Source organism: Pelophylax lessonae (assembly GCF_965119305.1).
Source record: "Pelophylax lessonae genome assembly, chromosome: 9".
Taxonomy (NCBI): Eukaryota; Metazoa; Chordata; class Amphibia; order Anura; family Ranidae; genus Pelophylax; species Pelophylax lessonae.
Genome location: NC_138776.1, coordinates 75,930,295 through 75,941,362, shown reverse-complemented (window position 1 = coordinate 75,941,362; position 11,068 = coordinate 75,930,295). Strand labels below are relative to the sequence as shown.

Sequence of the window (11,068 nt, the reverse complement as noted above, 5' to 3'; positions counted from 1 at the left end):
TATTGACGGTGTTTCTGTATCAAGGAGGACAACACAAAAAAGATTACGTATAGAAATTTTGGTTGCTGATGTACATATATCTAAACTCCTGAATGTCCATTACTGATATGGCACATAACGCCAGTACTTAAAGGAATACTTAGCATAGATCTTGGTAAGATTTATAAATTATTTTTAAAAAGTATATATTTTTTATATTTATATATTATATATATAAAAATGAAAAGCAGCTGCTGTGTGACTTGAAATACACAAACAAACCATGTTATATGGCAGTGTAGTAAATCCTTTTAAAACACTAAAAATGGGGGAGGAAGAGGGTTAAGGACTGGGGTTTTCTATCTAGCGTGTGCTATCCATTGACGTTCAGTAATGGCTATTGATCAGACAGGTCACTAAAAGATGATCATGATTATTGCACTTTAGTGGCTACACCCCTAGCTAGCCTAACGTTAGGGATACATGCCTCGGTCAACATTGAAAACACATTATAAACCATCAATATTTTGAATGCTTATAGTAAACTTCCCCATGTTGCATCAGGCTTCGTGCGCCTTTACAACTGCATTAGAGTTTTAGTCTTTAAGAAAAAAATGCAGGAAAATGTAAGTAGATTGATGAGAGGCTCCTTTTGTTGAGTTCCATCAGCTTTTTAGTAGGCAGAGCTTGGAAATAATACTTCCTCCAGCAGTGTAGGGGGGTCACCCTTGAAATGCTGAAGGTGGACAGCAGAGCTGTGGATGATTGCAGAGGCTGATAAACCCCCCCACAGAGCTGCTGTGCAGAGAAACCTGCCCATGAGTAGGTCTCCAGTTTTGTCTCATGCCTTGGTAAGACAAAAGAGCAATTTATGATATGTATGGTCTGCTAGCGTTTTGGCAACACAACAGTGATGTAAAAAATATATACATGTATCCATGTTTCTACTGGATGCTCTACAACCGTACAGGAAAGTGAGGTATGTGAGATTTTTGGGAAGATGAAGCCTAGTAGATGATCCATAATGTACAAAATGGGCTGTGAGGACCAGAATTTTATCGATGTGGTTTTAAAATGGAGGAGTTTGCTATACTGCAGGTGGACAGCCTCACAGCGTGGTCTCTCGATAGATCTTTTCACTTGGCTGGCATCTCTTCCCTGTAAAATAGGCAAAAGTTACTTTTTTTTATTAAAGCTAACAGACAGAAAAAGTTTTAATACAAAAAAAAAAGTAAGCACACACCAAAACACAAATGCACATCAAAACTAAGTAAAAACATGCAATATTAATAAGTAAACCTGAGGAGACAAAAGTAATATATGTAGGCACCACAACCTGCCATTATGATGGTAAGCACTTCAAAACAGCCCTAGCAGCTCCAATGAAATTGATATGGTTCTGTTTCTTTATGTTTTTTAAACATTTTCAAGAGTAATGCAAGTATCAAAAGTTGAAAAGATACAGAGTCAATTCCCAGTACTTTGCAAGGCAAACAGAGAGACAATAGTTTTACTGCATGCAACTGCAGGTTCAAAGTTGAAATTGTCACGTAAATAGCAGATTAAAGTGAAAGGTATTTTCAGCAGCTGATTTGTTTGTTTGAAGAGCATGTTACTATACAGAATACTTGACTAGTATGAATTTGGAGACCTGGGTTTGTAATAATAGACAAAAAAAACTGAAAACTGAAATAAAAAAAAAAAAAAGAGAAAAAAAGGGGGATCATTGGCGACAAGGTTATGTTTTTATCACAGACACATACAATGATCGGCCATAACTTTGACAAGTAAATAACATTGATTATCATCAACTGCATTTAAAAATGGGTGGCATAGCTTAGGCAGCAAGTAAACATGTTGTCCTTGAAATTGATGTGCTGAAAAAAAATGGGGAAGGATAAGGACTTGAGTGACTTTAACAAGGGCCAATTTTGTAATAGCTAGATGACTAGGTCAAAGAAACTCCAGAATTGCAGCTCTTGTATAAAGTTCCCAGTCTGCAGTGGGCAGGACCTACAACAAGTGGTCCAAGGAAGGAAAGCTGGCGATTTAGTGACAGGGTCAAGGGCAGCCAAAAATCACTGATACACATGGGGAGCGAAGGCTGGCCCATGTAGTCTGATCCAGAAGAGCAGCTAGGGTAGCTAAAATTGCTGATAAAGCTAATGCTGTTTCGGATAGAAAGGTGTCAGAACACCTTTGATGTGTATGGGACTGCTGATCTGTGCCATAGCCAAAATCAGCTAAAATGGCCATGTGAGCATCAGAACTGGACCACGGAGCAAAGCTTGGTCTGATGAATGCAAGAATGGTTTGAGGAACAAAAGAACAAGTTTGAAGTGTTGACATAGCTACCAAATTTTCCAGATCTCATTCCAATTGACCATCTGTGGGATGTGCTGGAAAATAAGTCCAATCCACAGGGGCCACCCATCTCATAATTTACAGGACTTGAGCGATCTGTTACTGACAGCTTTGTGTCACATACCACAGCATACCTTTAGAGGTCTAGTGGAGTCCATGTGTCAACGGGTTATTGTGGGCGGTCAGAATGTTATGGCTGATCACTGTATTTACTCTTTTCTTTACTTTCTTTTTATAACTTCATGCTCACCTCTTGGCATCCAATAATTTATGCAACCCCCTGGAAAATAGTCTTTAACGTTTCACAGCATAGATACTTGTAGTCCTCCTAAAAAAGTTGCTCTTTGGACCATTCCAGCCTGCTTAGGAGTCTACATGGACCGTGGGCAGAAAATAGCAGGGCACACTGATCTACACAATCAGGCTACTAGTGGGGACAAGCCAGTATTACTGGTTGGGTTGTGGAGGGCAGAACAGCACCACTATCAACACACAATGCCAGAAACATCAGCATCATGACATCACCAATAGAGTCTTAAACACTACAGAAGGCAACGTTCATGGCAGCTAGGCTGGACAAGAGGCGGCTACATTAAGCTCAGTGTCATGCTGCTGGAAGTAAGGAGGTGGCCATTCTAAGAAATTCAGGAAGGAAGAAGAACTGCAGCAAAGAGGAAGACATTCTAGGGAAAACTTCCTCGACTTGTACAGGTAAATACTTTAGCTTTAACCAGTTGCCGACCACCCGCCGCAGATTTACTGCGGCAAGGTGGCTCGGCTGCGTAAACCAATGGAACTAGGTCGGTCGCGTGTGCCGTCATCGTGATGTGCTGATTCGGTTCAGACGCCATCAGTCATCAGGTCCAGGCCAAGGATTTTTGGCCTGGACCTGGTGATCGGTTCTAACCAATTGCAGGTGTTCTTGTGATACTGTAGCTCTGAACATTTATCTATATGAGGAAGGGAATTTGTTTAGCTGCTATTTTGAATGCATTTTAACTATTTTTGTAATCTGTAAGGCAAATAAAAAATGTATTAAATATTACTTGATAAAAAAAAAGGGTCATTCCATCCTCAGAATTAGGAGAGAATTGTCATAGTTGACAGAAAATAAAATATTCACATCAGGACATCCAGGCCTTTCACAAATCTTAGGTGTGTCTATAAATTTAGAGTTTTTTTACCATGACACTTTACTCTTGATTGTTTGAAAATTCAGCAATATCGCATTCCATGATTACGTCAAGAATTAACTCCACAACATACTAAGAGTCCTCAACCTCCTAACTGGCTTGGAAACTCCAATAAAATTAACACACACTCTGAGACCAAATACTTGTTTAACAAAATACAACAGTCCAGTTATATAAAATAATCAAAAGTACATTCAGTCATATTCATTTAGTTATATGATCTAATATAACTGGTCCATTGTAGTCTGTTAAATGAGTATTTGGTCTCTGGTATGCTCTGTCAAGAGTTTATTTCCTAAAGAGGAAGTAAACCCACATACAAAAAAATGAGAAAAAATAAAACCTGTAAAGACAAATGCATAATGAGCTAGTATGCATCGCATACTAGCTCATTATGAAATACTTACCTTAAAACGAAGCCCTCGCAGTGCGGCCCGCTCAGTGACAGGGCGGCCGACATGTCCGGCCGTCCTGCTTTCTTGTTCGCGTCCTCTGGCCATCTGATTGGCCGGGGGGGTGATTACATCACTCCCGCGCATGCGCGCGGGACCCGCCGTTCACGGCATAGGGCTCTGAAGGAACAGCACGGGTGGCCGTTCCTTCAGAGCGCATGCGCCGATGACGTCATCGGCTGCATGCACTGTAAATATCTCCTAAACTGTGCATGTTTAGGAGATATTTATAGCACCTATAGGTAAGCCTTAATATAGGCTTACCTATAGGCAAAAGCATTTAAAGTGGGTTTACAACCTCTTTAACAAGGGCAAAACCATCTCCAAAACCATTCTTCTGTAGCACCATATATTAATACAAGCACTCCTACCTCAAATTCCCACAAACGGAACATGAGGAGGTAAAAAGGGGCTTTGAATGTGCTGTTGCTGTGAACCACATGGCTGGTTGAATGTGTGATGCTTGTTGTTACTTTGGAGTGCATTTGTTGGAATCCTCTTGCTGACTATCTGGATCGGATTTAACCCTTTGTCTTACCATGGGATAAATCATTTTTTTGGGGGCATTGCTGAGGATGTGGATAGCATTCTTAAAGAATGGTTATCACCCTATGCCTTATACTGATTTTTTTCCCACATATTGTCAGCACTCTTTGGTCTGCTGTATATTAGGGAGTGAGTTGGATCATATACTTAAAGTGTTACTAAACCCAGGAGCCCGCATTCACTATATTTGGTCTCCCACAGTACGCAGAACATGGAAATGCAATTATTTTAGTAAATATAAACTGCTAAACCACCTTTCCTCTTCAGCAGTATATAGCAGTCTAATGCCTTCTATCAGTGTCTGGTTAAAGCTTGTAAAAAGAGTTTTAATTCTCCCCTGACTGTCCTATGAGGCTGCAGGACCCCTGACCCTCTGTCTTTCTCCCAAGAAAATAAAAATATCTCTAGCAATACACACCAAACTGAGCATGTGCAGCTTTCCCCCAAAGCTCTGTTCTATCAGGAGATGGTTTGGGGACTGTGGAAGAAGGGGAGGATCAGAGAAGATAGGATAAGACAGCCTTTTTACACAATGTCTAGGATTAACCCCTTAGTTTCCACAGTGAGTATAAAAAACATGCTTTACTGCATATACAGACTGATTTTACTGTTGTGGGTTTAGTAACACTTTAACTGAAGACTTGGATCCTGAGGAAGCGATAATCTCGCAAAATTCATCGATCACGCCTTTGGAATTGCATTCCTTTAGTTTATTGTACCACACTGTTATGATCTATAAGAAGTAATCTGTGCCTGTAATATGCATTTTAAGTATTTTTAGAAGTGTTGCAATAAAATTTTGTATACTTTTTACATTTGCTCATGTTTTCATTTTAAAGCACATTCAAAGTCCCTTTTTACCTCCTTGAATTCCGTTTGTGGGACTTTGAGGTAGGAGTGATTGTATTTAAGAGTTTGTTTAGCTGTTGTGAAAAACTGGTCATGTAGTCTAAGCCAAGTTTCAGTGTAACTTTCTGGTTTTCTGTTTATTGGAGTCCCAATATGATTTTTCCCTACGAGTAGGGGCTTGTAGTTGGCTTTCATAACATATGCATTTATGGTATTCTGAAAGGTGCAGTCCCATATCTATGCTTCCAAATCCTCTATATCCAATTAGATACCACATTCACCATATCATTTTACAATTTAAGAAAATATCACTGAGGATCAGAGATTGGCATAGAATAAAGAAAGGTTATCAGGGCTATAATAACCTCTATGACCTCAACAGGTTTTGAATATAATCAAAGGTCTCTGCAAAATTACTGAGTGGACAAATGCTTAATCTTAATATACTGAAATCTAATGAAAGGTATGACAAAAGACATACAGTAGTTAGAATGGTTTAATGCTGTTTAGGAAAGAGACTGTAAACTCCCATGGGGTCTGATCTTCGCCAATACTAAACATTCTACCCGACCTTTAAAAGATAATCCGTAGTTGTGTCAGTGTTAATAGAATGACTTCCATATGCTTTCAAGATGACCCAGCGAGAGGTTTTAGGGTACATGTTATATTGTGCTAACCGTGTTTTCTTACCTGGAAAATAGTATAGTGCATGATTTTGATATTCTTCAAAAGAAAGAAACATAAAATTTAACAATTTAGAGCTGGAGCCTCTGAATTTGATTTTGGTTTACTGATCTCCCTTGTAATGTGAGCAAATGAAGTACCCACTTTACATCCCATAATACAATGTCCCAATGCTTGAACATCCTTTTCAGAAGGATGCCTATCCTTTGACTTTGTGGAAGTCAAAATTTGCATAACAATTTGGGGAACCTGTAAAGAGTACATTTTGCAGCTCTTACAGTATTTTACTTGAACTTAGGGTGCCTACATTAATATAACCATTTCCACAGTTTACTTTAAATAAGGACTATAGATATTTGAAAATAAAGAAAAAAAAAAAGGATATTTACCACCACATCACTGCACGATACAACACTTGTGCACATGTGCATTAGCTTTACCTGCCCCAGCAGCTAATCGGAAGGACAGGAAGACAGGCTGTACAGAGAGGAAAGATGTGAATATTTGTCAGTTATTAGTCTACAATCACAGTAAGATCACCTGATATTTAAGAAGAATTGAAATCCAGATGCAAACCGGTTGTTACGGGAGTCATTTTTGGGCGGGGGGGGGGGGGGGGTATGTGGAACCCAGATTACCTTAGAGAGGTCGGGAACTCCTTGTCTAGCTTCCCCGGCCCCTCTTATGTGTAAGTCCCCCTGTGTCTATCAGGGGCACAGGTGACCAAGAACCCCAGTCGGGTCTGCACTAATTAGACTCGCTGTACAACCACACCAGACTCAGCATTTCATTTAACCCATTAACCTGGGTTCTATATGTGTGGTTTGTGTTGAAAGAATGAAGGGGCGCTTTCACTTGGGACAATAATATTTTTGAACAATATCACTCAAGAAATATATGAAGATAAACAATTTCATTTTCAGATTGCTAGATAGTTTGAGGTGGGGTTTGTTATTGCTAAGTGCCTGTATCCCATTGTTCTATTGTTTCTGTCTGCCTTGGGATCAACCCTTTTATGGAATGTGTATGTGGATTAGCTGGGGGGGGGGGGGGGATTTTCCCAGAGTGTATATTTCTTTGTGCCTGGGTTTGAATAAATCTTCTGCTTCTTACCCCCCTACACTGATATCTCGACAAGTGACTGGGTGGGCTAAGGGATCTTGGATGGTGCTGGCATCAGGCAAGGGAAGCATATACAGTGGACATACTCTTCTTGAGAAAGGGGGGCCGTCACAGCGATGGTATAGTGAACACATCCAAACCACCACTGGCATCCAAAATCACAACAGATGACAACAGGGCAGAGCACCAGTAACATCTTCATTTCATGGACAGGCGATGGTGAACCTCTATCCCCAGATACCAGTTCCAGAGACTGGGGATTTAATAGACTTTTCTGCTGAGGAGGAACAACCCAGTGAGCCTCCAGAAAAACAGCTGGCTTCAGAGCATGGCACTGTTGACCCATGCATACAACAATCAGTGGCCCTGAAGGATTTATGCAAGGTCACCAAGGTTTCACTTTACTTCCCAGTGGAACAGCTGGCCAGAACGCTACTGGCCTCTTCCCACACAATCAACTCCGCAGGAGCTCCAGGGAGAGAATGAATTGGGCACCTCACAACTGCAGTTAGAGCTGATATTGGTGGATAGGACTGCAGTATCCACTAACAGAAAACCCAGCACCAGAGCTTGCAACAGGGCAGAATGCTGCTGGCCTCTGCCCACAACTAACAGAAGATGAATTTCCTGTGGTAGTGGATGGGACTTCGGTTTCCACTGACACAACCCCAGAAAAGGGTCTAGGATTGGGACAGGAAGACATCAGCCTTGCTCTGCTAACACTAAGGGGATTTTCATCTAGAAAAAGTGGATGAGACCACGGTCTCCACTTGGATACCCCAGGGATGCTGCGTTGTCGGCCCAGATCCCCAACAGCATGAGGGAGTGAGCCTAGTCACCCTGTCTTCTCTCCAGTGGCTGAAAGGGCTCCAGGGACAATGGCCAGTCCACACTTCTCCCCAACAGTGGTTATGTTCTACAAGAGAGACAGAGGTTGGCCAGGTGAGTAAATCTCTGTTCCGGGCAATTTGTTTGGGGTACTGTGTGGGTACAGACATTGGGGGACTGGTACTACAGACTAACTTTTAAGTCAACATGTTTGGGGTCTTCTAATGTGTTAATCTCCTGCTGAAAAAGGAGATATGTGATGGGAGTCACTTTGGGAGGGGGGGGGCTTCCCCGGCCCCTCTTATGTGTAAGTCACCCTGTGTCTATTAGAGGCACAGGATGACCAAGAACCCCAGTTGGGTCTGCACTAATCAGACTCGCTGTACAACCACTCAGCATTTCATTTTACCTCTTTTATCCTGGGTTCTATATGCATGGTTTGTGTTGAAAGAATGAAGGGGCTCTTTGACTTGGGACAATAATATTTCTGAACAATATCACTCAAGAAATCACTCAAGAAATATATGAAGATAAACAATTTCACTTTTCAGATTTGCTAGATAGTTTGAGGTGGGGTTTGTTATTGTTCAGTGCCTGTATCCCATTGTTCTATTGTTTCTGTCTGCCTTGGGATCAACCTATTATGGGATGTATATGTGTATGTGGCTCGTGCTGGTATCAGGCAAGTGAAGCTTATACGGTGGACATACTCTTCTTGCGTAAGGGGACCCATCACACAGGTCTGGATTTCAGCTGTTGTCAATGGAAGAAGATACCAGGTGCCCTGACATCTGTCTCCGTGGTTCTACTGTCGGGTTGTCTATTTTTATAATAGAATCTACAAATCTACAAGTTTTTAATGCAGTCTGTACTTCTGTTGGGGGGGGGGGGGGGGGGTTAAGCCTTACTTTCTGTCCTATTGAGAAGTGAAACTTCTATAACATGGAAAAAGATAAAATAATCAACACCTTTGAAAACTGTGGCAGGGAGGAAGAGTGTAAGTGAATAGAAAGTCTTAAGAATACCAAGCAGTTAAAGAAAAATTATCAATTTATGAGTGTATGACTAAAAACAAAGCCAATGAGTTTCCGTGGATTGGGGCCCTTTATTTTGGGCTGTGGTAGTGTTAAATCATTTGATTGGTTGTGGGCACTGCCTACTAAGTCCTAATAGAACAATGTTCTGGAGTGTCTACCGTATGTTCCAGCAGAAAAGGGAGTCCCAACCCCCAAAACATGGCGGCTTTGTTTTTTATGATACACTATCAAAATACCGTAATCATTGTTATTTAACTGTATGGAGTTTACAAGGCTTTCTTTCCACAAACCTCCACAATCTTCACATAGCTGAAGGGACCCACTCAGAGAATGCTCCACAAATCATGCCCCAAAAGACCTACTCACCACCAAAAAGGTCTAGAACTAGCTCATACATACAGTACAATGCCAACAAAAACTTGGCAGAAGTGACCTTACCTTACACATCATCCAAAACAGAGGTTTTGATTTAAATTTTACTTAATCAGCATTATGGAAATTTTATGGAATTTATGGCAAGGATAACAGAATCACTGAAACACCTTTCTTTAAAAAAAAGTATGCCCCATGTGCTTTTTAGTATGACTGCTTAAGAACCTGGTCAAATCATCTTTATTAAAGGGAAGGAGCTGCTAACCTGATTTTCAATTTTCTCATTTAATAAAATAATGTGGGCTAGAGACAGAGCATTCATACATGTGTATAGCGACAAAGGAAACAAAGTAGCATTTTCCACATAGATAGAACCCCAATTCAAAAAAAGATGGGACGCAGTGTAATATCTACATAAAAACAAAATGCAATTATTTGCAAATATCAAACCGACATTTTGTTCGCAATAGAATATAAAAATATATATCAAATTTTTAAACTGAGAATATGTATAATTGTAGGAAAAACTAAGGTCATTTCGAAATTGATGGCAGTAACATCTCGAAAAGGTTGGGGCTGGGCAACAAAAAGCTGGCAAATTAAGTGGTACTAACAAGGAAGTTGGAAGAACATTTTGCAGCCAGAGTGTCCCAGAAGTAAACATGGAGCAGAGGTTCATCAATCTATGAAAAGCTGTGTCCAATTAAATTGTCAAACCATTTCAGAATAATGTTCCTCAACATAAAATTGCAAATACTTTAAATATATCATCATCTACAGCACATTATCATCAAAAGATTCAGAGAACCTGGGGAAATCTCTGTGCACAAGGAACAAGGCTGAAAACGCAATATTGGATACTCGTGATCTTCAGGATCTCAGACAGCACTGCATTCAAAACAGGCATGATTCTGTGATGGACATCACTGCATGGGCTTAGGAATATTTCTCCTCCCCTTAATCCTCCCTGTGATGACTCTCACTCACACATCTTGTGGTGGCAAATGACGGTATCCCTATTTCGCCCCCTTTCCTCGCTTGTCTCATCTGAGGCGGCGGGGGACTGGAGAGCAGATGCCATACGTCCCGCCATTACTGCAATCTGTCGGAGACGTCAGTACATAGAGGGAGGAGCAAGGATGAGGGGCGCCTTGACGCTTTTGACGTCATTTCCCTTATTTACAGAGCTGTCAGCTAGGAGGCAGCCTTATTGAGACCTCAGTGGTGGTGACACAACGGGATAATCTATTCAAACACGTCAAGGTAATTATATCATCTGTACCTAGAATACTGGTATCGATGCTCGGAATCTAGATAATGATATCCTTATTTGTGGTGGTCTTTTTTTCTTTTTCCTTCTGCCCACCTAAATAGATATACAAAGGCTGGGATTCAGCGTGGAATTGTCTCTCTTATTAGAACCTGAGGTAGGTTTACAAACATTTTATCTGGGCAGTTGATGGAGTTAGGGGATTCACTGCAGGGAAATTCTGACTGAATTCCCCTTAAAGAGAAAGATACCCCCATGCATCTACGATGCGCACCTGACCTTTCCCTCCCTCGATTGGGTCAGACACTTGGATACAGGGGGGGGGGGGGGGGCTCGCCTCTTCTCCTATGGTGCTGATCATTACCCCATATT

The 11,068-nt window shown here is 41.0% G+C and overlaps 1 protein-coding gene across 2 annotated transcripts in view; it reads right to left on the bottom strand.

Annotated features, from left to right (window-relative positions):
- Positions 1-984: 984 nt before the first annotated feature.
- The window catches only part of INPP5A (inositol polyphosphate-5-phosphatase A), a 734,986-nt gene continuing 724,902 nt past the window's right edge, over positions 985-11,068 (bottom strand). The window contains exons 15-16 of one of the 2 annotated variants that reach the window (XM_082269250.1): positions 6,457-6,544; positions 985-1,137 (exon numbers count right to left, since the gene is read on the bottom strand). In XM_082269250.1, coding sequence (XP_082125376.1) covers positions 6,464-6,544 — 81 coding nt within the window. In that variant the 3' untranslated portion in view covers positions 985-1,137; positions 6,457-6,463. The remainder of the gene's footprint in view (positions 1,138-6,456; positions 6,545-11,068) is intronic. The other variant, XM_082269249.1, reaches the window with a different exon arrangement.